At 35.1% G+C, this 26,069-nt stretch overlaps 3 protein-coding genes across 3 annotated transcripts; 1 reads left to right on the top strand and 2 right to left on the bottom strand.

Annotated features, from left to right (window-relative positions):
• The first annotated feature begins 4,921 nt into the window (after positions 1 to 4,921).
• Positions 4,922 to 15,565, top strand: LOC136229847 (pachytene checkpoint protein 2 homolog). The gene is made up of 14 exons (XM_066018730.1): positions 4,922 to 5,208; positions 5,332 to 5,395; positions 5,603 to 5,709; positions 5,889 to 5,956; positions 6,146 to 6,249; positions 6,333 to 6,437; positions 7,161 to 7,250; positions 7,403 to 7,478; positions 7,867 to 7,936; positions 8,026 to 8,096; positions 8,208 to 8,298; positions 8,855 to 8,982; positions 14,935 to 15,063; positions 15,151 to 15,565. Exons 1-14 carry the CDS (start codon positions 5,085 to 5,087, stop codon positions 15,286 to 15,288), a joined length of 1,365 nt encoding a protein of 454 aa, XP_065874802.1. The 5' UTR covers positions 4,922 to 5,084; the 3' UTR covers positions 15,289 to 15,565.
• Positions 15,566 to 16,788: 1,223 nt separating this feature from the next.
• LOC136229839 (pentatricopeptide repeat-containing protein At3g48250, chloroplastic-like) lies at positions 16,789 to 19,172 on the bottom strand. Its single transcript, XM_066018724.1, has one exon. It carries the CDS (start codon positions 18,893 to 18,895, stop codon positions 17,015 to 17,017), a length of 1,881 nt encoding a protein of 626 aa, XP_065874796.1. The 5' UTR covers positions 18,896 to 19,172; the 3' UTR covers positions 16,789 to 17,014.
• A 3,977-nt stretch (positions 19,173 to 23,149) lies between these two features.
• Positions 23,150 to 25,347, bottom strand: LOC136229830 (pentatricopeptide repeat-containing protein At3g48250, chloroplastic-like). The gene has a single exon (XM_066018717.1). It carries the CDS (start codon positions 25,248 to 25,250, stop codon positions 23,364 to 23,366), a length of 1,887 nt encoding a protein of 628 aa, XP_065874789.1. The 5' UTR covers positions 25,251 to 25,347; the 3' UTR covers positions 23,150 to 23,363.
• Positions 25,348 to 26,069: the final 722 nt, after the last annotated feature.

The following is a 26,069-nucleotide window of genomic DNA, read 5'->3' as shown; positions in this document are numbered from 1 at the left end:
GAATTGTTTTTAAAAATGAAATGATAAATATTATTCATGTGTAAAGGTTAATCAATCAAAATTTTATAATTTAAAAAATAAATTAATAACTATTTTATGAGTTGAAAAACGAAATTGTTTTACAAATTAATCAAATTAACTTTTTTATTTCGATAGATTTTATGCAAATAATAATAAATATTGAATTAAATCACCGACCTTGATGCATCATTCTTGTAAAAAATTATGTTATTTTTTTTGTATGTAACCCATATTTTAATCGATAATAAGATTTATTCCAAAAGTGTTAGTTCTTTCTTTTCATTTAATAAATAATTAGTCACATAATATTTTTAATTTATTTCATAATAATTATTTATTTATTTAATTTTATTAAAATAATAATACATATTGAATTGATTATTATATTGGATAAATATTTTTTTTATTAATAATTAGTATTGAATTAATTATATTGTTGAGTAAAAAATTATTAATTGTATGTTAATTGAGTAAATATAGAGTGTTTTATGATAAGTGTTATCTACCAAAAATTGAAGTAACAAAGTGCTTTAGTAGTATGTAATTGTAGAGTGTTATTTTTTATGATGTGAAGGTAGATTACTTTGCTTTAGCTATGCTCTAACATAGCTTTTATTTGATGTTGTAGAACAACTTACACGACGACAATGTCAGCAAGCATCAATCCAAAGTGAAAATGTTGAACAGTCACTAGGAGGCCTACCGATAGGAGCACCACATAAAGGAACACCACCAGTACATTGTTTACCTGCTAAGGGGCTCCATGTATAGGATGTTAAACCTAGGGATAAAAATGGGTACTCTACCCCTAGTACCCGGTCCTAATAAGATTTCTCTATATAAAATGATATGAGATGGGTATAAGATCAAAATCATTACCCTTGATGGGTATAGAATGGGTATAAGAATACTCCTCAGGATACCCGTTACTCGTTATCCATCGTAAATCTTTTATATATTAAAAACTTTATTGCTTTTTAGATGTAAAATGTTGGATTCAAACCCCAACTTTTTGTTCAACCATTGAGTGATATCATTAACTATTTTATTTTTATTGATTAAGGTTCAATTTTTATATGAATGATTTATTAAATTTATACTTTGTTAAATTTGTAATATTTTTTGTTTTATGTACTGATTCTTAACAGATAAAGGTACCCGCAGGTATCCGCGAATTAAATGAGATAAGTATGGGATGCAAAAAGTATACACATTATGATAATGGAATAATTATGGATAATTAAAAAGTAAAATGATAAGAGTTTGTGATTGACACTACCCGTATGTACCTTATCCATAATTCTACCTTAATTTTAGAGAAAAATAATCTTGTTATAACGGCATAAAGTTCATATGACTCTTAAACTATATATTCAAAATCAATTAACTCCTCATTTTCTTCAAATCAGCAATTGGGTCCTAAACTTGGTAAAACTCATCAATTAAACACAAATTAACAGCAGAGCTTAGACCAACTGCATTAACTTTTGCTAATATATCTTGTAGATCAACCACTTCTCCTAAATCTGATCCATTTTCCAGAAGCAGGAAAAGGCCATTCTTATGTTTTTGGTTGACTATTCATTCAACTGCCGCCTCGAAGAGGATGAGGGGCTAATTGATTTTAACAATATAATTTAGAAGCCAGATGAGGTTTATGTCTATAATAATTATATGTAACAGATTTAGGCCCGTTTGTTTGGGAGAAAATATTCTGCAGGAAAATATTTTCTCAATTTTCCAGTGTTTGTTTGAGCAGGAAAATAAGTCAAAGGAAAATAAGTTGCAAGTCAATGGAAAAACAAGTAAGAAATAAGGGAAAATGTTTTACCTTTAAAGGGTAAAACATTTTCCCCAAAACATATACGTTCAGAGAAATATTGGAAAAACGTTAAAAATATAAAAATATGAAACACGAAAAATATAAATAATATGAAAACGTTACAAAACACGAGAATATGACAAAAAAAACTCGCAAAAAACATGAAAATACAAAAATGCAAAAAAAAAACACTTGAAAAGGCACAAAACATGAACACGAAAAAGTGACAAAATACGAAAAATACAAAAACATGAAAAACACAAAAAACACAAAAACGTGAAAAAATACGAAAAACACAAAAACGCAAAAAATGCTAAAACACAAAAACGTGACAAATACGTGAAAAACACGATAAACATGAAACGACGAAAAATGCAAACAAAACACGAAAACGTAAAAAACACAAAAACGTGAAAAATACGAAAAACATGAAAAAAAACGTGAATAACACGAAAAAGTAACAAAATGCGAAAAATAAAAAACGCAAAAAAAACGTGAAAAAGGGAAAAACCGAAAAGCTAAACGTGAAAACACAAAAAAAAAAGTGCAAAAAAAACATAATAGCGTTGATAACACGAGAAAACATACAAAAAATACCGAAAATGTGAAAAAATGTTTTCGTGTTTTTATATTTATTTTGTTTCACATTTTTGTGTTTTTCAACTTTTTTTTCCATGTTTTTAATATTTTTTTTACTTTTCGTAATTTTCGTATTTTTCCACTTTTTGTGTTTTTAATAAATTTTTATAATTTTTTTTATGTTTTTTTGACGTTTTTCTGTTTTCCATATTTTTGCATGTTTTCGTGTTTTTAATATTTTCGTGTTTTCCACATCTTTTCACGTTTTTTGTGTTTCGTGTTTTTTTACATTTTCTTGTTTTCATGAGTTTTTTTACATTTTTTTTCTATTTTTTACATTTTTACAGTTTTCCACGTCTCTACATATTTTTTGTGTTTTAATATACAATTGAAAATAAAAAAAAATACAGAAAATCTATATTTAGTGGTTGGAAAATATTTTCCAGTGTTGTAGTCAAACACCGGAAAATATTTTCCAGTGTTGTTGTCAAACACAGGAAAATATTTTTTTTTCCTGCACAATATTTTCCCTGCATAAAATTTTCCAGAACACAATATTTTTCCCCAAACAAACGGGGCCTTAGTGGACCGCTATTTACTGTTCCCAAATTGTTAGTTACCGCCTTTCTATTGGATAATTTTGTCATTTTCATATTTTTTTTCAAAAACTGATTTTTTTTTTCTCTTCCAATCAAAACTGAAATTCTGAAAATAACTAATGAGTTACAACCCGAGAACCCCGGAAATGGATGATTACGAGTCGGAACAATTGGACGGGATATATTTTTCGTGAAAATATACGTTATTGAATGGTTTCTTCCTTCCGATCAAAACTGAAATTCTGAAAATAATTGATGTGTTACACTCTGAGAATTCTGGAAATAGATAACTACGAGTCAAAAAAATTAGACGAGGTACATGTTTTGTGATTTTTTTTACCCTAGGCGGTTAGGGAAACCGCTTGGCTATTGTCACCGCCTAGGGTAAAAAAAACCTGCAAAAAAATTCAGTTTTGAAAAAAGGGTTAATTACAAAAAACTACCATGTGGTTTGGCCGATTTGCGATGTGGTACCTGTGGTATTTTTTTTTACAAACACAACCTCGTGGTTGTCACCGTTATACAAATAAAGGAAACGGCCCAAATTCTGTTAAAAAGCTGACGTGGCACAGAGGTAATTTAGAAAATTCGATTTTTTTATTTTTTTCTCTCTCTCCTCTTTCTCTCTCCTTCTTCATCGTTTGATTCTTCTTCTTCTTCTCCCTTTTCTTCTTCTTCCCCCTCCTCCTCCTCCTCCTCTCTTTTCTTCTTCTTCCTCCTCTTCTCTTCTCTTCTCTTCTTCTTCCTATTTTTTTTCTTTTTCTTCTAATTTTTTTTAATTCTGAAAAATTCCAGAAATCTGAGAAAAGGGTGCGTTTTTTCTCAAAGAAGAAGCTGGTTTTCGTGGCGGTGCACCGGTGGTGGTCCGATGGGCGTCGTTGTTGGTGATATTTTAACCAAAGATCAGATCAGTTATGGCTTGTAGTTCTTCCTTTTCTGTTATCAGATTGTTTCTCTTCATTCTCTCTATTTCAAGTTTGTTCTAATTTTCTATGTTTTCTTTTGGATTCCGCCATGGAAGTTGAAACAAAAAGCTTGGGAGTTTGTTATTTTTTGTTTTCAGATGTTCATGATTGAGAGTTTCTTGCTATTTGAGCATGATTCTTGTAATTTTGTGTGTTTTAATGGTGAGTTTTGTGTTTTGAGTTGCAAATTTATTGCGTCTTGATGATGTTTGATTAAATGCTTCTGTGAAATTCTTTATTTGTTTCAGATTCATTAGTGAGAATACAGAGTAATGGAATTGGGATAAACTACGGCCAAATCGCCAACAATCTTCCATCTCCATCATAGGCTGCCGTTCTTCTTCAATATATGAACATTACAAGGGTAAAACATAAAATGGAAGATGAAGAGAAGAAAAAAAAAAGAAGAAAAGAAAGGAAGAGGAGGAAAAAATGGAGGAAGAAGAATTAAAGAAAGAAAGAAGAAGATGAGGAAATGGAGGAAGAAGAAGAGGAAATGGAAGAACGAAGGAGAAGAGAGGAAGAAGATGAAGTCAACCCAAGAATTAAGAAGAAGAAAAAAGTCAAAATTTATCTTTCCCAAATTGCCTCTGTGATTTAACAGAATTTGGGCCGTTTCCTTTATTTGTATAACGGTGACAACCATGAGGTTGTGTTTGTAAAAAAAAAAATACCACAGGTATCACATCGCAAATCGGCCAAACCACATGGTAGTTTTTTGTAATTAACCCTTGAAAAAAATATGAAAAAGGTAAAATTATCCGATAGGGAATGGTAATTAGCAATTTGAGGACGGTAAATAGGAATACGGGATTAAGTAAATTTATTTTTTATTTTTCTTAAAACTTGCATGCCAGTTTGTTTTTTTACTGAAATTAATTAACTAAGATGGGTCCGGTCCAGGGTTGAGAATTTGAGATGGTATACCACACACCAAGGGAGGTTGTCCTACTCTACTCTCTCACCTTTTTCCCGCCTGAGTTTCAAAAAGCAAAAATAATACTACCTGTTTTTAGGGTTTGCTCTTTCTCCCAACTCCGGTCGAATTACATTTCCGGCATCCCACATCACTGCATATGATCCCAACTTTTCCACCAAATGACCACTCCTATGGAAGTCTCTACGCAAATCCCCATTGAAACTCCTATTCCACAACACAACGGCATTGAACCGCTACCAACCCCTCCTCCCATTTTTCCCCAGGACAAGTTTCTCGTTTCAGGTACCTACTCAGAAGTTTTTTACCTGTTCATTACAGACTCAGATTTGACGTTAAAGTCCCAATTTCACGTTTCCTTTCATTGCTCGATTGTGCGCCTATTTATTTAATTTTGAATTTTTTTAGTTGAAGTTTGCCTAAAATCCTCCAGCACAGCTCGCGTTGAAGATGTCCGCTTTGCTGTTGAAAGGTACTCCTTTGTTCGTGTCAATTTGATACGATAATTTTTACTCATTGGTCATCGTTCTAAGATTGTTGCTTAACTTTACCATTTTGTTACCGTGGTGCTAGTTATCTTCTTCATTTTTTTTTCTTTTATATTCTTCTTTGCTGGTTTTATGTGTTTCTAGTGTTTATTAATTGACTCTTGGTTGGCTTCTTTGTTTACTGTAATCAGAATGCTTGAAAAGAGGAGTTTAAGCTATGCTGATGGACCTATTCCAGTGCCAGTTGATGATCCCTATCTTGCAGAAAATGTACAAAGAATCCATATTTGTGATACAGGTATTCATTTGCTTTCTCTAGCTTTTGCTTACAAAAGGAATAACCTTTTCGGTTTGCTAATGTTTAAAACAATCAGCTCAGTTGAATCTTTTATGAGTTTGTGTTGAAATCAAATGGAAACAAAATGCTTTGTTAATATCGATAGGAATCCATTAATAGCTTGTTGATTTGTTTTGCAGATGAATGGTCAAAGAACCACGACGTTCTTTTGTTCTGGCAAGTCAGACCTGTTGTACATGTGTTTCAGGTGACAGTTTTTCTGCTCATTTTGCTAATTACCAATCATTAGATTCAATAAGATGACACACTATGGCTTTTCCGTCTTATGTTTTTGCCTCTCATGTTGCCTAACGATGTGGTGCCTTCATTTTTTTTTTGTTGGGTCGTATTGCATAGTTTCTGAACTTTAAATGTGTCTTGACTGTTTTTTTGTCAGCTTAGTGAGGAAGGACCATGTGAAGATTTAAGTGGGGATGGTCAACTTTCTAGCTTCAGCGAATGGATTCTTCCTGCGAAGGAATTTGATGGCATGTGGGAGAGGTTTGTTTGCACTTTTTGCCTTTTTCTTGATTATCTAATTCAGTTGATGCAGTGACGAATGAATAAATTATCTAATGTTGCAGTCTAATCTATGAATCTGGTCTCAAGCAAAGGTTATTACGTTATGCAGCAAGTGCACTGCTCTTCACAGAGAAAGGTGTAGATCCTTTCCTTGTGTCATGGAATCGGTAAGGAGATATTGGTAAATTCCGTCGGACATTTGCATTTGCATGTCGCTTAAACTTAAATATGTATTGAGCAACAGTTGGGCTCTTGGAAAGGTTGCCATAGAATTTCCTTGTCTTTTTTTGGTTATTTATTTTTGGGTTGACAAATTGTGCAAGTTGGTTTGTGCACCATTCAAATTTTGCTGATTTTAAGGCTCGTAAGTTAGTATGTTGGTGCTCCAGCTTTCTATATTCATTTTGAAAACGTGAGCAGAAATCAAAAACTTGCATGGAGATACTTTTCTCTAGGATTTAACTTTTGAGAGGTAATTCAAAGGCTAAAATATTAAGGTATTTTTTCTGGAAATGCTTTTCAAACTCTCCAATAATTTGGAATACAGCTTATGCTTGTGGATTTTTGCAGATTTATATCATCATCTGATGTGCCTCTATTGTAGAATGATCATTCACTTGCTTTTTATTGCAAATGAAATGTCTACCTTATGAGTTAGAGGAGAATTGATGAACTTTGTTTTTAGTTGGCTAAAAGTTCTTCAAAAGCACCAGGATTGCCGTTAATACAGGATACATTTTAGATATCTGGCAACTCATAAGCCAGATTTATTGTCTTCTAAGGCAGGATTTAAAAGCTGCAAATATAAGAATAAATATCATATATTGCTGTTTCCACCATTGAAGTTGCAGTTCAGAATGTTAACTTAAATAGTTTATCCATCATGGCAGCATTATACTTTTACATGGACCTCCAGGGACAGGGAAAACATCTTTATGTAAAGCATTGGCTCAAAAACTATCAATACGATTTAACTCCAGGTTGGTTTATATCTTCATTTATGGATGGTCAAGTTTCCTAATAAATCAATAAATGAATGTGATGATATAGTTTATACCAAACTGGTTTACATATATATATATATATATATATATATATATATTAATTTTGTTCTCACTTTCTCTTTTATCAGATATCATCAAAGCCAATTGATTGAAGTTAATGCCCATTCTTTATTTAGCAAATGGTTCTCTGAAAGTGGCAAGCTGGTACGTTTTCGGCTCTCTGCTATTTTCGTAAACAGTTCTGATCTATCTTTACCAGTGGTTGCCTTCATCAATCTTCAGAATCAATGTGTACTACGCTGCTTTTCATAGGCTCATAAATCATTCTAGATTCTAGAGTGAATATTTATTCCACATGGATTTGAAATTATTAAAATTTTCATTCGTAAAAAAGAAATTACCTTGCTATATTATTCTGTGTCATTTTGTGCTAATACAAATAGTGTAAGATCTGTGAAATTTCGATCTTGTGTTTATCCATGTGACAGCTCAAAGCATGCCAACTTATCTTTAATCATGCATATACTCTTATAAACTTTAGTTCTTGGTAAGTCATTAAATTAAAAAGGTGTTTATCGCATTATTGCATCAGGTTGCAAAACTTTTCCAGAAGATTCAAGAAATGGTGGAGGAAGAAAACACTCTGGTATTTGTTTTGATTGGTGAGAGAACTATTGTTACTTTTATTTCTTGTTTATCACTCTTTTTCTCTCCTTCTAGCATGTAATATCTTAAGTTATTGATGCTGCAGATGAAGTTGAAAGCCTTGCCGCCGCAAGAAAGGCTGCTTTATCTGGTTCTGAGCCTTCTGATTCTATCCGAGTATGCCACTTTACCTCATAAACTAATTTCGGTTTCTGCTGCATAAATGTCTAGGGTAATTTTATTTTCCTGCTCAGTTTACCGCTTAGTGCACCTTGAAATATGTTTCAGGTTGTCAATGCATTACTAACCCAGATGGACAAATTGAAATCCTCACCAAACGTAATCATTTTGACTACCTCAAATATAACAGCTGCTATTGGTAAGTCTATGATCCGTCTCAGTTCAAAAAAAATTCTCTTGTGTGCTTACGTGAACTCAGGGTTCTTCCCCTTCCATTTTGTATGATGTGACTTTTCTTGGCAATGCTAATAAGTTTCTTGGTATATGATCCTTATTTTTCCTATTTCCTCTAGATGCAAGCATAGGTTCTTTGTATATCATGGTGCAGATTTATTTTTTCTATAGGCATTATTTATTGAAAGTCGACTCATTTTCTCATGGACTTTCTTGGATATAGTCCGCTGCCTCATTAGACAATGCTTCTGTAGCCCTTACTCTTGATTTACTGAGCTATTGGCTTTAATGATTATTTAGTCCTGTGGAATACTATGATTTTATAGAAACACTTCATTTCTAATGGAATTTAGACACCGGGCCCATCATTCAGAACTTCTATATCGCAGATTTACCTTTCATATGTATTTTTTTTCATTAAAAAATTCTAATTTACCCTAATAGTAATTCCTCTAATGAGTTATCATCTGTTCATTCCATATGTACTGCTAAGATGTATGTCTTTAATGTTTGTGTTTCAGATATTGCGTTTGTTGATCGAGCTGATATCAAAGCATATGTTGGTCCTCCAACTCTTCAAGCTCGTTATGAAATTCTAAGGTCCTGCTTACAAGAGCTTATACGAACCGGAATCATATCAAGTAGCCAGGTAGCAATACTTTGACCTCACCTATTATATAACATTATGAATTATGATTCTGAACTTCATATGCCTACCTAGAGGTGTTAAAAAAACTAACCAATCCAATCTAAAAAATCTAATCACTAATTTATTTATTCTATAGGATTGGTTTTAACAAAACCAGTAAATTTATTTCATGATTCGAGACCTGAGCCTGTGCTTCTAGCCAGGGTTAGGTAGCGCACAAAAAAATGGGGAACCGTATAAGGGCCCTTTGGTTTTGTCAGTTATTAACCAATCCAAACTAAACCCTTTGAAAAGAAAAGGTGAGATTTTAATGGATGGAGAAATAACACAATAAGTAATTCTTGAAAACTGGAAAAAAACAGAAAAAAAAAAGGAAAAAACGGTAAAATGTGAATAACGAAAACGTAAAAAAATTGAAAAACATAAAAAAAAAAAACAAGAAAAACAATTTTTTTTTGGTATTTATCCGCAGATCTAAATTTTTATTTATCCCATTAAACTAATTGACCAAAAGTATTGTAGTTCAATGTCTGCATTGCATATACTATATTGACATTGCAATTCAATATCGAAATAAACTTAATTGAAATTCATCTTTTGAATGAATTGTTTGTTCGACTTTTACTTGAACGAACCGATTTGGTTACATCTATTGAACTAATATATAATTATAATTTTTTAAACCTGAAAAATAGTTAATGGATCCAATTAGTTTAATGAGATAAATACAAAAAAAATTCGTTTTTCAGTTTACCGTTATTTTTAATGTTTTTTCTATTTTTCACAATTTTTCCAGGTTTTTCCTTTGCTTTTTTTTCTGTTTTTTTTTTTGTTATTTCCTTTGTCTCAAGTTTTTCTTTTTTCTTTGGTGTTTTTTCGTTTTTAACTGCTTTTTCTTGTTTTTTTTTCTTCCTAAATTTGATATACTGAATAAATTAGATTTGGTTTGGATTTGAATAAAATTGATTGAATTATTTAATCTTGAAACGTTAGGTTAAATTTGGCCCTTATTGATTGGTTGTTAAAAACTGTAATTTGTGTTTTGGTATTTCTACACTTTTCTCATTCCATGCACACACATATATATACAGCCTAGGAGACACCTTTACCCTACAAGCAGCCTATACATTAAATGGGTAGACTAAGCAGCCTAAGTTTAAATGGATAGACTATTGGGGTTGGGTTTACATTAATTACACTCCCCCTCAAGCTGGAGCATAGATATTAATCATGCCCAGCTTGTTACATATATAGTTAACCCGATTACCCGGTAATGCCTTGGTAAACACATCTGCCAATTGTCCCCCTGTTCTGACATGTGATGTTGTGATTGTGCCATCTTCTAGCTTTTCTCGAGTAAAGTGGCAGTCAACTTCTATGTGTTTTGTCCTTTCATTGAATACAGGATTATTAGCGATGTAGATAGCTGCTTCATTATCACACCATAACTTCATGGGTTTCGTCTGAGCAAATCCAATCTCACCAAAAAGGTTGCGTAGCCATACAAGTTCACACGTAGTTTGTGCCATAGCCCTGTACTCAGATTCTACACTGGATCTAGATACAACACTCTGCTTTTTACTTTTCCAAGATACTAGGTTGCCTCCGACAAATACACAATAACCCGTAGTAGAACGCCTATCTGTAAGATCTCCTGCGTAATCTGCATCTGTAAATCCTTCAACAGTGTGATGACCATGATTTTGATATAGTATACCACGCCCCGGAGTTCCTTTTAGGTATTTCAGAATATGACTAACAACATCCCAGTGTGAAGTTCTTGGAGACGACATGAACTGGCTTACAACACTTACCGCAAAGGAAATATCAGGACGAGTGATTGTAAGATAGTTCAATTTTCCAACGATTCGTCTATATCTTTCAGGATTCGGTAGTAAATCTCCATCGTCGGTCTTCAGCTTCCCATTTGGTATCATAGGTGCATCACAAGTCTTTGCCTCAATCAAACCAGTGTCACTTAACACATCTAGACAATATTTTCTCTGAGTGAGGTAAATCCCTTTACGGCTTCGGCAAACTTCAATCCCCAGAAAATATTTCAATTGTCCTAAAAACAAGTACCGAGGAATTCTTTCAATTTTATAATGCCAGTTTCATTATTTCCAGTAATTACAATGTCATCAACATATACTACTAGTAAAATGCACCCAGAACCAGATGATGAGTAGAACACAGAATGATCATATGCACTTCGACGAAGACCAAATTCAATGACAGCAGCACTGAATCGTCCAAACTAGGCACGAGGAGATTGCTTCAATCCATACAAGGACCTGCGTAACCTGCAAACTTTCCCAGACTCCCCCTGAGCAACAAAACCAGTAGGTTGCTCTATGTAAACTTCCTCGCGTAGATCACCATTCAAAAAAGCATTCTTGACATCAAGTTGATAAAGCGGCCAGTTGTAAGTAGCAGCCAAAGAAACGAACAATCGAACGGAGGAGAGTTTGGCAACAGGGGAAAATGTCTCTAAATAGTCGATGCCATAAGTCTGAGCATAACCTTTTGCAACCAAACGAGCTTTCAAACGAGCAACAGAACCATCGGGGTTGAATTTGACAGTGAACACCCATTTGCAACCAATAGCACGCTTCTGAGGTGGAAGAGACACAAGATCCCAAGTATGATTCTGTTCAAGGGCATGAATTTCGTCTTTCATTGCTTGAAGCCAGCCAGGATGAGCCAATGCTTCAGAAAGAGAGGAAGGAACAGCAACCGAATCTAAAGAGGCTATAAAAGACTTGGAGGAGGGTGATAACGCATCATAACATACAAATGAAGAAATGGGGTAAGTGCATTGGCGGGTACCTTTTCGGAGAGCGATAAGAAGTTCAAGACTAGGATCGGGCGATGGTGAAGGATCTGGAGACGAAACAGGAGGGGGAACACTGGCAACTGGAGCTCCGGGAGGTGCAGTACTTGAGGGATTTGTGCGTCGAGAATAAACGTGACGGATAGTCGGACGAGAAGGAACAGAAACCACCTGCTCACTGACAGTGTAAACAAGATAATCATCATTAGTAGGACTTGTCACAGTAACAGAAGGAGTTGATTCACGACTAAAGAAAGAAGTGCTTTCAAAAAAGGTAACATCAGCAGATACCAAATAACGACCCAAAGAAGGAGAGTAGCAACGATACCCTTTTTGAGACCGAGAATAACCTACAAAGATACACTTGATTGATTTGGAATCAAGTTTGGAGACTTGTGGGCGCATGTCTTGAACAAAACAAGCACATCCAAAGACACGTGGTGCGAGTGGAAATAAAGAGGATGAGGGAAAAAGAAGGGAGTATGGAATCTGACCGTTGAGGACTGAATAGGGCATACGGTTGATGAGAAAACAGGCAGTGGACACCGCATCTGTCCAAAAAACTTTAGGAACCTGCATATGAAACAACAGTGCACGAGCAACTTCTAATAAGTGACGGTTCTTACGTTCAGCAACACCATTTTGCTGAGGGGTAACGATGCAAGAAGTCTGATGAATAATACCGTGTTGAGAAAGATATGATTGGAATGTATTAGATACATATTCTTTAGCATTGTCACTTCGCAAAATACAAATAGATTTGTTGAATTGTGTGTGAATCTCAGCACGAAAGGCATAAAAGATAGTAAATAATTCTGAACGACATTTCATTGGATAAAGCCAAGTGACACGAGAATAATCATCAACAAAGGTGACAAAATAACGGAAACCAAGTTTGGACACAACAGGACACGGACCCCATACATCAGTATGCACCAAATAAAAGGGAGACTCGACACGTTTATTGAGTCGCGGAGGATACGAAACTCTATGATGCTTAGCAAACTGACAAGCTTCACATTCTAGAGTAGAATCACGCGGAAGACTAGGACATAATTTGAGCAAAATTGGCAAAGACGGATGACCAAATTGACAATGAAGTTGTAAAAGAGACGCGCTTGTGCAGGCAATGGATCTTGGCACCTGTTGATAAGTTGAATCAAGGACATACAATCCATTCACCAGGTTCCCTCTACCAATAATTTGCTTCGTCCCAAGATCCTGAAATAGACAATGGGTAGGATAAAAAACAACACAACAGTTAAAAGTCTTGGTAAGTTGGCTGGCAGATAATAAGTTTAGAGGAAATTGGGGTAAACATAAAACAGATGATAAAGGAAGAGTAGATGTTGGGTAAGCTGTCCCTTGTCCAATTACAGAAGCACTTGAGCCATTAGCTAACATAACAGACGGCAAATTGGTCACATGTTGAAAAGAAGAAAGGATACCTGTGTTGCCGGTCATATGGTCTGTAGCACCAGAGTCAATAACCCAACTACGAGAGGAGGTGGATAGACATGCATCATGATTACCTGTATCAACTAAAACGGAGGTGAAGGTTGATGGTTGTGCTGCAGCATAAGTTGCAGAAAGCTGCTGAAACCGAGCATACTCATCTACAGAAATGGTGACAAAGGAAGGGGTTGGTACGATGCCACCGTGAGCTGCAGTATTTGCCGATCTCCTGGGGGCATTCTGTTCCGAGTATTGACGCAGTTTACCATGTAATTTCCAGCAATTTCCCTTAACATGCCCTTCTCCCCCACAGTGATAACAAGTACGAGGGGAGCTACGGTTGCCACTAGGAAGAATACTGTCTCCACTTTTGCGACCTGGACCAGCAGTACTTACCAAGGCGGCTGTGTCAGAAGACAATGTACCAGAAACTGTTACGCCATCCTTACAGACGTAATTTTGACTCCCAATTAATTTTCTATCCGTAATTTTAGAGGACCCTAAGGTAAATGCAGTCACAATTTGCTTTTCAATTCCTCCTGCCATAAAACTAGATGAAATATATATATATATATATTCTTTTTTTTAAGAGATTTGTTTTTTTTTTTTTTGCTTTCTTTCTTTCACTGTTTTTATTCTTTTTTTTTTTTTTTTAAATAATAACAGCAGCACCAATAAATGTAAAATTGGAGCAGTAGAGAAACCTAAAAACTAAAGTTACGCAACACAGTTGAAGAATAGAAGGGGGGCAGGTTCAGAGGATAACTTCCCTGACACAGGCGAGCACCAGGAATGGCCGGAATTTTTATTCCGACGCCGGAGAAGTAGACCGTTACCGAGAAGGAGAAGCCACGCGCCGGCGCGTGATGATTGCTGTGAATGAGGGCGGAGGCGCGTGAGGCCCACGCGCTGGTCAGATGGTGGCCGGAATTCGCAGGAGCGCCGATCGGAGGAGGAGAGGAGGAATGGGATGGGTGGTGAGATAAACTGATGTACCAAAAAATATAACCAAGAGACCGAAGCTCTTCACTGATACTAACCCTGGGAAAACTACCCAGAACAAAATTTTCACAAACCCTGGGAAATACTACCCAGAAAACAAACAAGCAAATTTCCACAGAACCTTAGGCTCTGATACCATGTAATTTGTGTTTTGGTATTTCTACACTTTTCTCATTCCATGCACACACATATATATACAGCCTAGGAGACACCTTTACCCTACAAGCAGCCTATACATTAAATGGGTAGACTAAGCAGCCTAAGTTATGTATCAGCAGACTATACATTAAATGGGTAGACTATTGGGGTTGGGTTTACATTAATTACAAAAACCAATCCAAACCAAAACACGGTTATTTACAACCTTAATTGGACTGAATTGGTATTTTAATCCAATAAGCAATGATTGACTATCAACACCTCTATGCTTGTCCACTCAATCTTAATTCCTCCAAATCTGGTACAATTACCAAATAGTTGGAATAATCTAGTAGGGACCAAAGAGGTAGAAGTTAGACAATCTTATCTTTTGCATGTTTGCACACAAGTGCCCACTATATAGTCTTTAGATATGAATCTGCATCCTAATGAAATTGAGACTTTCCCCAATTGCAATAAGCTTTTTCCTTTCCATTAATGTGATGAAGGTTTAAGCTTTGCAGGACTCTGATGTTCTAATACTTCCAACTTATTCAACCATGAAAGAGAAACTGAATGGAGGTGATGTGCAAGAAACTAAGACAGCAGTAAATTTATGTAAAAAATTGCTTGAAGCTGCAGAAGCATGTGAGGTGAGGAGTGGAAATTCTTCATTACTGTAATGAACTGATAAAATTTAATATAAACGACTGTGTAACTGTGTTTCTTGTTGCCTACAGGGCCTAAGTGGAAGATCATTAAGGAAACTTCCATTCTTGGCACATGCAGCTCTTTCAAACCCATATAGCTGTGATCCTAGTGAGTTCTTGTCAACAATGGTGGACACGGCCGGCGAGGGTTCCGAGCTTCATGAATGACTTCTTACTATGTAAATTGTAAAAGATATATCCAATCCTAATCCCCCCACCCAAAATGAAAGAAAAGAAAAAGGGGATATCAGTTTTAGAATGAGATTCATGTTGAATCGATAGGCAGAAGAGAAAATGATTAGTACAAAAAAAGGGATATCGAGTACCTGTCAGTTACACAGCAGCATCAATGTTTGTAGAAGCAATTACGTTTTATTACATGAAAGTATTGTTATATGAAATGGTTGAATGTACCATCTGTTTAAACTTCAAACTCATCAAAACACCTTTAGCTTCTTGCAGTATCCGTAAAATAATCCCACAAGTTTCTATTTAACCTCATTCCACAGGGTTTCCATAGGATTGATTACATCTCTTCATTAATGTAGGGGTAAATTACACACATGGCCACTGAACTATACCCATTTTCACATTGTGGCCATTGAACTTCAATTCTTCCTGGTATGTCCATTGAACTTTACACTTTGTTACACCGGTAGCCACTGTAACCGTTAACCATCACTTTTGACCTTTGACTCTCATTTTTTACCTGTTCTTTCTCTCTCCTTTTCCCTTCTAAATCCTAAAATACCCATTTTACCCTTATTCATCTTTTCTTCCTTCACTCTCCTTTCTCACTCTAACACCATTAAAATACCATGAAATGGGGATGTGAGGTTGAAGATTGCTACATGTTTGTGTATTATCATGAAAATAAAATTCTCAGAAAGTCCTAGTTGATGAGCAAAACGAAGAGAATGTGGTTCTGAATCAAGATTTGGGTGAAATGGATGATCAGAAAAAGAAATAGGAGGAGGAGGAGGGGGGCAAGAAGTAGAGAGTAAGAACAAAGAAGAAGAAGGCGCAGAGAAATAGACCACTAGATATGTTTGAAACGTCGATTAAATCTTTGAAAAGACAGATGAAGATATTAAGATTCTGAGAAAGTCGTAGTTGATTAGAAAAACCAAGAGAATGTGCTTTTAATCAAGATTTGGGTGATCAGAAAAAGAAAGATGAGAGAGAAATGATCATCCTGTTTCTTTTTTATTTTTGTTTTGTTATGTATAGGACGGAGTGGAGGGAGCGAATCTGTGTCGCTGACACGACTTGATTTTCACGGTTTTATATGATGGTTCATGTTAGCCGACCCCGAATCATTTCGGGACTAAGGCTTTGTTGTTGTTGTTGTTGTTGTTGTATGTATAGATCATATGATCATATTATTGAAGTTCAATGGCCACAATGTGAAAATGGGTATAGTTCAGTGGCCATGGGTGTAATTTACCCATTAACTAAATAACAGTTTCAACGTAAAAATTTCTAAACTAAATGATATTTTTCTACGATGTCACAGATCAAAGAGAAAGCTATAAAAAGAAAATTGTTCAGATAGATCTTCCTATCATAAGAGAAAAATCTAACACAAATTTTGCAAATTTCAAATGACATGTGATGTTGGGTTATAACTTATAACTAATTGCAAAACTAATAAAGTACAATCAGATGGAGTGAGTAATATGAGTTGTAGAAGAATATGGTTTTCTTGACAAAAGGAGGATCCAATTGTGGAAGCACAACTCACAGAAGCTGCAACAATTGTTACTATGGCTGCTGCTCCAATATTGATGATACCCATCGCAATTGAAGAGCATGATACCGATTTCCTATTTTCCTACAATAAAAGAAACATTTGTTTTATGAAATGCACATCCCAAACAATAAGAACCATTAATCAAGAAGCAGCATCTCCATTTTTTGCAGAATCAAAAAGTTCACTGATATTTGGATGTTCCACAATATGACGTGGGCACTTGTAGAGCAGATCTTTCGCCTCAGAATGCCTACCTTCCTCAAAGAATGATCGAAAGAGATGAAGGTAAGCAAAAGTTGAAGGACGTTCCTTCCCACTCCATACCTTCAAAAAATATGCAGCATCCTCTACTGTCCCAAACTTGGACAAACATTCAACAAATGGCTCAACAAGAAACTCATTTGTCAGATTTGACTGCTTCATTAAGCGAAGAAGACTAAAGGCCTGTTCAATTTTCCTTGCACCCAGAAGCTTTTTAGTAAGAAGTCCGTATGTAGCGGACCAAGGTCTTAAACGTGCTTTCCTAACCATCTCAACAAGCAGTGTGTATGCATCATCTATCCTCTTTTCACCAAGCAAAGCATTTATCAATATATCCAATAGACCAGCATCAGCTTTAACATTTTTCTTCCTCATCTTGGCAAAGCACCTTAAAGCCATATCGATTTGTTTAGCAGCACAATGCCCTTGAATCAGCACGGTCCACGTCTTAATATCCGGGACACATCCATGTGCCTCCATTTCATTAAAAAACCTGTATGCTTCTTCCAATTTCTTAGCTTTACAAAGTCCGAACACCTGTTGATTGTATGTGATGTTGTCAGGCTCATATCCTGCATTTTTCATATTCTTCCTAATATGTTCTGCTTCATCAAAGTTTCCTGCACTTGTCAGACACCTGTGGATTCCATCATAAACAGCCTTAGAAAGGGAACTCCCTGTTACCTCACATTTGCTCACAACTCTTTTAACCAAACTCAAATCTGGGGCATCACATGCAGAAATGCTCCGCAAAAGCCAGCAGCAATCTTGAACAGAGGGCTTAAATGGGCCATCCATCATAAATTCATAAAGTTTCACTGCATCCTCAATCAACTTGTTTTTCTGAAACTGCCTTGAAATTTTAATGTAAGTGTCCATATCCATTTCATGACCAGCATTTTTCATCTCCTCAACAACACTCCAAAACTCTCCAACTGAATCATTCCTAGCAAGAAATCTCACCATTTCATTATATGTAACAGCGTTGCATTCATAAGCCTCATCCTTACAAATCCAATAAAAAAATTGCAAAGCTTTCGCAGGATAATCTCTAAGCCTCTTCAGTACCCTAATCACAAAATTATCTGTCAACAAGATTCCCATGTCCCCCAATTGTTTCTCAACCTCATTGTCCCACTCTGTCCCCAAAATAACAGTAACTACACTTTTCACTACACTATCCATGGCATTCACTTCAAGCATCCTATTAAAAAAATGCTTAAAAGCAATCGCATCACAATGCATATACTCCTTTTTCAAAATAAGCAGAATAGTAAAATAAGTATCCTCACCAATATAAAACCCTTGTTCTTTCATTTTCCTTAAGGTAATCCCAAAATACTTCCAGGAATAATTGTTAGCCAATATTCTAAGCAATAAGCTATAGAGAGGGGAACTCGGTTTAAAGTCATCTCGCTTACTCACCCAATTAAAGAAATGCCAAGCCTGATGAGGATCTTTACCTAGGTTTCTCAAAACATAAATAACTGTCTCATGGGTCAAAATAGGATTGGAGTTTTCTAACTGCGTCTCTAACTCAGTAGACCAATCATTGACCAGCAACAACTGTACAAGAGTGCTGGGTTTTGACGAAAAGTACAGCTTCTGATGGGTATCAAAACAGTAAGAAGTATGCGAATGCTGAGAGAGGGGGGAGAAGTGAGTTACCTGAGTTAATAGTTGCCGAGTCACTGGAATGCGACTCGAAAGGAGCGAATTGGAGAATCTAAGAGCTGAAAAGATTGTCCCTGTTCGATTCATGGCTTTTCATTTTGCAGAATCACAAAAAAATTGGTATCTCAAGGATTTAACAATTAACGATCCCAGGGTTGGGATTTTTTCCTGCGACATCTCAAGGGTTAAACGATCCCTACTTCTGGCCGGAATTTGACCTAATGCAAGCCTACAATTGCTTTCACCATGTATGAGCCAGACTTCACTTGCACAATTCGGATTTTTAATGTATCTAAACAAAAATTTCTATCCAAAATAACAAACATATTAAATACTGAAAATGAATGTTGTCAAAAAAAAAAAAAATACTGAAAATGAATAAAATACCACATTTTCATATATCTTTTCTACCAATATTAGATCTATATTATATATATAATATAATATAATGAAACGGTGTTTAATGGTGGACTTTAACAAAATAAACTCATCAAACGGTGGTACAAACAAAAGGTAAATTATGTCTATGGCCACTAAACTTTACCCATTTTCATATTATGGCCACTGAACTTCATTTCTTCCCGGTACGGACACTGAACTTTACATTTTTTAACAATGGTGGCCACCCAACGCCTCAAAACGACCGTTGACGGCTAAAAATAAAAAATCCAAAACGTTAATAATATTCTAAGGAACTTTAATTCTTAAAAAATTTCGTTTTGAGGTCATTTAGGTGTTGTTTTGTTAGGAGAGAAAAAGTAAATTTTTAGAGAGAGAAAGCTCCAAAAAATGTGATTTTGGAAAATAAAAAATATAGTTTCATGGTAAATGTCGTTCTGAACAACTTTAATTCTTGAATATTTTCAATTTGAGGTCATTAACGATCGTTAACGGTCATTTTGAGAAGTTAGTTAAGGTTGAGTGGCCATCGATGTTAAAAAGTGTAAAGTTCAGTGGCCATACTGGGAAGAAATGAAGTTCAATGGCCATAATATAAAAATGGATAAAGTTCAATGGCCATGGATGTAATTTACTCTAAAAATAAAATAAGACTTACTTTATCAAAAACAAAGTAAGCATAGCCTAACCATGATGAAACTAGTACTAGTTAACTTTTCATAATTTACAAATTAAATTAATTATAACTATTTTATTCTTTATTATAATATATTTTATTCTTTATTATAATATACTTAATTTTAAGTATCTTTTTATTATCTTTATCTATTTTAATTTGATAATATATCCTACAATAATTTAAAATTGTATTATTTTAATATTTTTAGTAACATATCTTATATAAAAAAAATTAGAAATTTTACTAAATTTCCCGGATTAGATTTTTGTTTGTTTGTTTTTTTTCTTCCCTTCTCACTAAAAAAAGAAATTTTACTAAATTACATTTAATTAGCTATTATATATTAAATTCTTTGCCTAATAAATTACAATTTTTTGGACGATTTTCCAAATTTATTAATCATATAAAATTCTACCAATTAATCAATATTAAATTATCTAAGAAAAAATATATTTAAACTCCTGATCAATTCGATTTTTTTTTCCTTTACAAAAATCATCAAATATTTATTATTTTAAATAAATATATTATTGAATGAGGGAGAAATATAATAGATATTCCCACATTTAGTTGAAAATTTTGAATGGAACGTGTATTCCATGTTTTTGTGGAATAACTATTCTTTATTTTAACTCATGAATAAGTATTTTTTTTTGTTTTTTTTTTTTTTTGAAGAAATGAATAAGTATTCCTAATATTATATTTTTCTCATTTACAAAAAATATTTGAATAACTGATGAAATAAATAATATATACCACATGTGTTCCATAATAGATGTTTTTCTAAAGATTTTTTTTCCATGATACATGACGTTTTGATTCAATCCATGCAAACTAATTGACTTTTCCTAAATATACCCCTATTAAAGTTGCATTTTTACTTTTGGAAATAGATAAAAATTAATTGATGGATGCGATTAATACGAGAGTAACAAAATCTTTTAGTTATAATTAATTACATTTCCTAATTCTTGTCTCTTAATCTTAAAAGACATCTATTATGGAACATAAGTATTAAAAATTTAAATAATTGATGGTCATAATTAAAATTTTAAAAGAAAAAAAAATTACATTGGAGGGTAATTGATACGACTCTACTTGGAAATCGTTCAGACAAGATTGTCTTTGGGTGAAGATAATCATGAACACTTTAACGCTTTTCTAACAAGTGCAAAGTGAATTTGATTTTTAAACTCGTGTGTAATGAATGCAAGCCTTTAAATAGCCTAGTTAACCTATTCTTAATAAAATAAGGAAAACTAAATCTAATCCAATAAGAATAATAACTAATTAATTAAATAAATAAATAGATAAAATCCAATATCCTAACTAATGTAGGAATCATGCCACGCAGGAACTTTCCTAGTCCGAGTAGAATGCCAAGTTTCTGGCACATCTTCGATGGACGTATCATTTGCCCCTGCTTCAATAAGCACATTGTCCTTAAGGTTGAAAACTAGATAATAACGTACGAACGTGTCATAAAGGACCAAAGTTGCATCCCCCAAAGTTGTACCTTCCCACGTAATCAAAAGTTGTTTCTCTAGCATACAGTCAATAGATGAAGTGTGAATGGCACATACTGCCAATGGAACCGGGCGTGAATCAGAACTGACCGGTAACTCATTAGAGACAGCAGCAGAGTCGCCATGAAACAACTTCAAACGAGAGACGTGGAAGACATTATGTATTTTTGCATGATCTGGTAAATCCAAGCGATAAGCAACAACACCAATTCGCTCCAAGACCGTGAACATGCCGAAATATCATTGTGTTAGCTTGTGACTCTCCTGATCAGCCAATACGCATTGTTTATAAGGCTAGGGCTTGATAAGAACCAAATCACCCTTTTCAAAAACCATCTCACGACGATGAGCATCGACCAACTGCTTCATACGATGAGTAACGCCCGAATCAACTAACCAGTTTGTCTGAGATGGGGTAGAGGCAGCGGCAAGATTTGATTAGGGTCGATTAATATTACGGGTTGTCTGATTGTACCTTGGAGACGGACAATGTTTAGAAATATGTACATGGCCACGACAGTTGTGACAAACAATAGTAGAGGAATCCACTGGAGCAGAAATAGTGTTACTGTTGTTGTATTGATGAGAGTAATTCTGATTAGGATAAGAACGCCCACGACCCCTTCCTCTTCCACCATTTCTGGCCGAAAAATTGATAGAGGGAGACAACGATTGTGGAACAGTTTCCCGTGCCAATTGACTTTCTTCACTGTGTAACAAGCCAATCAAGTCATCAAAACACACCAGTTCCAATCATGCTTCTAGGGCACCAACAAATGGCATATAGGTCGATCCTAGGCTGCCAATGACTGCCTCTACAATATCTTCATCCGAGATTTGATGCTGCAATGCAGCAAGTTCATCAAAAATGGATTTTGCAGTCAATAGATAAAACGGGATATTGTCATTCTCCCGTTTGAGATTATGAAGACGATGTTTGAGTTCTCTTATCTGAGACCTCGATCCAGGGGAGTAAGCTTTCACTAGCTTCTGATATGCCGCACAAACAGTTGTAGCTCCAACGATTTGGGGTAACACAGTCACAGAGCAATACGACACAATCCAACTCAATACTTGCTAGTCCAACTGTTCCTAGTCTCCATAAGCCAGATTTTCAGCACCGGTAGGTAAGGTTTGGGTAGGTTGAACTACCGTCGAATCAATATTCCGGCTAATCTATAGCCTTTCAAAATCGGCATTAACTGTGTTTTCCACAGGACAATTATTTGGGGTTAATTTGTGGGTGAGGGCGAAAGAAATACTAACATAAGGAGGTGTTTGAGGGAGGGTTATGGAGTTGCTAGCAACAGTGGTGTCGTTGCTACCGTTTTGAGTCATGGTGAAGATAAGAAAATTGGAGGAGAACAGAAGGAAGGGTCGGAATAGCAGGTGGTTAAATCGATTAAAACTCTGATACCATGAAATATCTCAATTCACCCCTGAGTATTGTTGTTGTATTGAATCACTTTAAATAGAATCCTACCTGATAGGATAGTTACAACAGAAACAATTTCAAATACAAAACCTAATTGACCTATTATCGGAAACAACCTGATATGAAAAAGATATTGACAACTAAGAATATTACAATATATATACCATATCAAACAACATCACATCTAAAAGGTAACCAGCAGATATCATATCTAAAAAATCCACCACATCGGACTAAAAACAACTTGGAACAATACTAGAAGAAAAGATATTAAAGAAATTTTTTGAAAAAGGACAAGGAAAAGCTTAGAATTATCTTAATACTAATTTATAAGAGAGGATCTTCGTAGACACTAGTTTAGACGGTGTTAAGAAATATTTGTTCGGAATTTTGTACATTAGAACCTCATTAAATTTTGACTCCTAAATTGTGATAAAGTGCTCAGCCAACCTTCTACAAAAGATTATTGCAACATAAATTGAAAAAAGACATCAACAACAAACAAACAAAACCCCATCAAGCCGTAGCATCTGCAGTGTTTGCAGAACCAAAAAGTTCACCGACTTGTGGATGTTTCCGAATATGATGTGGGCACTTATATAGCAGATCTTTGGCCTCAGAAAACCTACCTTCATTAAAGAATGATTTGAAGACATTAACATAAGCAGATGTTGAAGGATATTCCTTCACACTCAATGCCTTCAAAAACTCTGCAGCATCCTCCACTGTCCCAAACTTTGATATATATGCAACAAATGGCGCAGCGAAAGGAGGGTAATTGTGCTGCTTCATTAACCGAAGAAGATTTAAAGCTTCCTCGATTTTTCTCTCGCCTAGAAGCTTTTCAATAAGAAGTTTGAATGTAGCTTGCCAAGGTCTTACATGAACCTTGTTTACCATCTCTACAAGCAAGGTGTATGCACCATCTATCCTCCTTTCACTCAGGAAAGCATTCATTAATACATCCAACAGATCAGCATCAACATTACAGTTTTTCTCCATCATCTTGGCAAGGCACATTAAGGCCATGTCAACTCGATTAGCAGCACAATGCCCTTGAATCAATATGGTCCATGTCTTAATATCTGGGACGCATCCACATTCTTCCATTATGTTCACAACTTCGCGTGCTTCTTCCAATTTCATAGCTTTACAAAGTCCATGCACCAGTTGACTATATATGATGTTGTCAGGCTCATGTCCTGCATTTTTCATATCCTTTATAATTTGTTCTGCTTCATCAAACTTTCCTGCACCTATCAAACACCTATGCATCCCGTCATAAACAGCCTTAGAGAGGGAACTCCCAGTTGCCTCATATTTGCTCACAACTCTTTTAACCAAACTTAAATCAGGGGCATCACTTGCAGAAATGCTCCGCAAAAGCATGCTGCAATCTTGAACCGAGGGCCTAAACGGGCTATCCATCATAAATTCATAAAGTTTCACTGCATCCTCAATCAACTTGCTTTTCTGAAACTGCCTTGAAATTTTAATATACGTGTCGATATCCATTTCATGACCCGCATTTTTCATCTCCTCAAGGACACTCCAAAACTCTTCAATTGAATCATCCCTACCAAGAACTCTCATCATTGCATTATATATAAGAGTGTTGCATTCATAACCCTCACTCTTACAAACCCAACGAAAAAATTGCAATGCTTTCACAGGATAATTCCTAAGCTCCTTCAGTACCCTAATCACAAAATCATCTTTCAACAAGATTCCCATATTCCCCAACTCTTTCTCAACCTCATTGTTCCACTCTGCTTCCAAAATTATATTAACAACACTTTTGACTACACTATCCATTGCATTCTCTTCTACCATCCTATTAAAAAAATGCTTAAAAGCAACCTCATCGCTTTTCATCTTCTCCGATATAAATATAGCCGAAATAGTTTTATAAGTTTCCTCATCAATGTAAAACCCTTGTTCTTTCATTTTCCTCAAGGCGATCCAAAAATTCTTCATGGAATCCTTGTTAACCAATATTCTAAGAAGTAAGCTATACATAGGGGAACTAGGTTTAAACTCGTTTCTCTTACACAACCAATTATAGAAATCCCAGGCCTTATGAGGTTCTTTATCTAGCCTCTTCAAAATATAGATAATTGTCTCATGGTTCAATATAGGATTGGAGTTTTCTAACTCCGTCTCTAAGTCAGGTGACCAGTCATTGACCAATAAGAGCTGTACAATGGAGCTAGGTTTTGACGAAAAATACAACTTCTGATGGGTACCGACATAACAAGTATGAGATTGCTCTAAGAGAAAATATGGAGAGACAGGGGCGAAGTGAGTCACCTGAGTTAATAGTCGGCGATTCACCGGAATCGGATTCGAGAGGAGCGGATTGGAGAATCGAAGAGCTGAAAAGAATGTTCTTGTTCGATTCATGGCTGTTTCAACAGAAATTTTGCAGCAGAGACGCAGGAACTAGAGAGTAGATACCTCAAGGGTTTGGGCCGGATTTTGACCTAAATTTTCTCCAAATATGGACCAGGGTATATGAATAGTGTATATAAAATGAAAACTATTGCTATTTTGCTAAATAGGTTTAAAATTTCTAAAAGGCTTAATACCTTCTTAGCCCCCAAGTTGTTCCGATACTGAAACTGACCCCAAACTTAGACTTGTGACAACTAACTTCCTCAACTTATTTATGGATACGTGGTGTACAACTTTTACCTGTTTTCACACTTTAGTGTACAACTAAACTTTTTTCACACTAAAATGTACAACCTTTTGGCGACCTCACACCTAAAGTGTACAGCCGGTAAAAAATGACCTGTCAACGTTGTCAAGTCAGCATTTTGACTACTTTAAAAGTAAAAAAAATCATACTCCTAATATAAAATTACTAAAATACCCTTATCCCTTCTAAGTTGAAAAAAAGTAGAAACCTACCCCTCTCTTTCTTCATTTTCTGTATCTCATCTTTCTCTCTCTAACTCTTCTCTCTCTAAGTGCGAGCGAAAAAAGAAGAGAGATGAAGGTGTATGGTCGCTGCATCACATAAATTAAAGAGAATATTTATTTATGATTAATGAATTCATTTTCTATATCAACGCCACGCCATCACCACTACAAACTTCTCATCCAACACAAAAAAGCATACATACATACATACATAGCTAATTATATATGCTTTTATTCTCCCCTTCTTCCTTCCTCCAACTTTGAACTTCAAGAAGGGTCTGGTCTGGTCAATTTAAC

The sequence above is a fragment of the Euphorbia lathyris genome, chromosome 1, assembly GCF_963576675.1.
Source record: "Euphorbia lathyris chromosome 1, ddEupLath1.1, whole genome shotgun sequence".
NCBI classification, from domain to species: domain Eukaryota; kingdom Viridiplantae; phylum Streptophyta; class Magnoliopsida; order Malpighiales; family Euphorbiaceae; genus Euphorbia; species Euphorbia lathyris.
This window is presented reverse-complemented; position numbering and strand designations above follow the sequence as displayed.

What these genes read in the sequence shown, in the direction of transcription:
- LOC136229839 (XM_066018724.1), bottom strand. Translation starts at nt 18,895, where the DNA reads ATGAATCGAACAGGGACAATCTTTTCAGCTCTTAGATTCTCCAATTCG.
- LOC136229847 (XM_066018730.1), top strand. Translation starts at nt 5,085, where the DNA reads ATGACCACTCCTATGGAAGTCTCTACGCAAATCCCCATTGAAACTCCT. An exon ending in AATCCATATTTGTGATACAG is followed by an intron (nt 5,710 to 5,888) that starts GTATTCATTTGC and finishes TTTGTTTTGCAG; the next exon opens with ATGAATGGTCAAAGAACCAC. An exon ending in TTTGATGGCATGTGGGAGAG is followed by an intron (nt 6,250 to 6,332) that starts GTTTGTTTGCAC and finishes CTAATGTTGCAG; the next exon opens with TCTAATCTATGAATCTGGTC.
- LOC136229830 (XM_066018717.1), bottom strand. Translation starts at nt 25,250, where the DNA reads ATGAATCGAACAAGAACATTCTTTTCAGCTCTTCGATTCTCCAATCCG.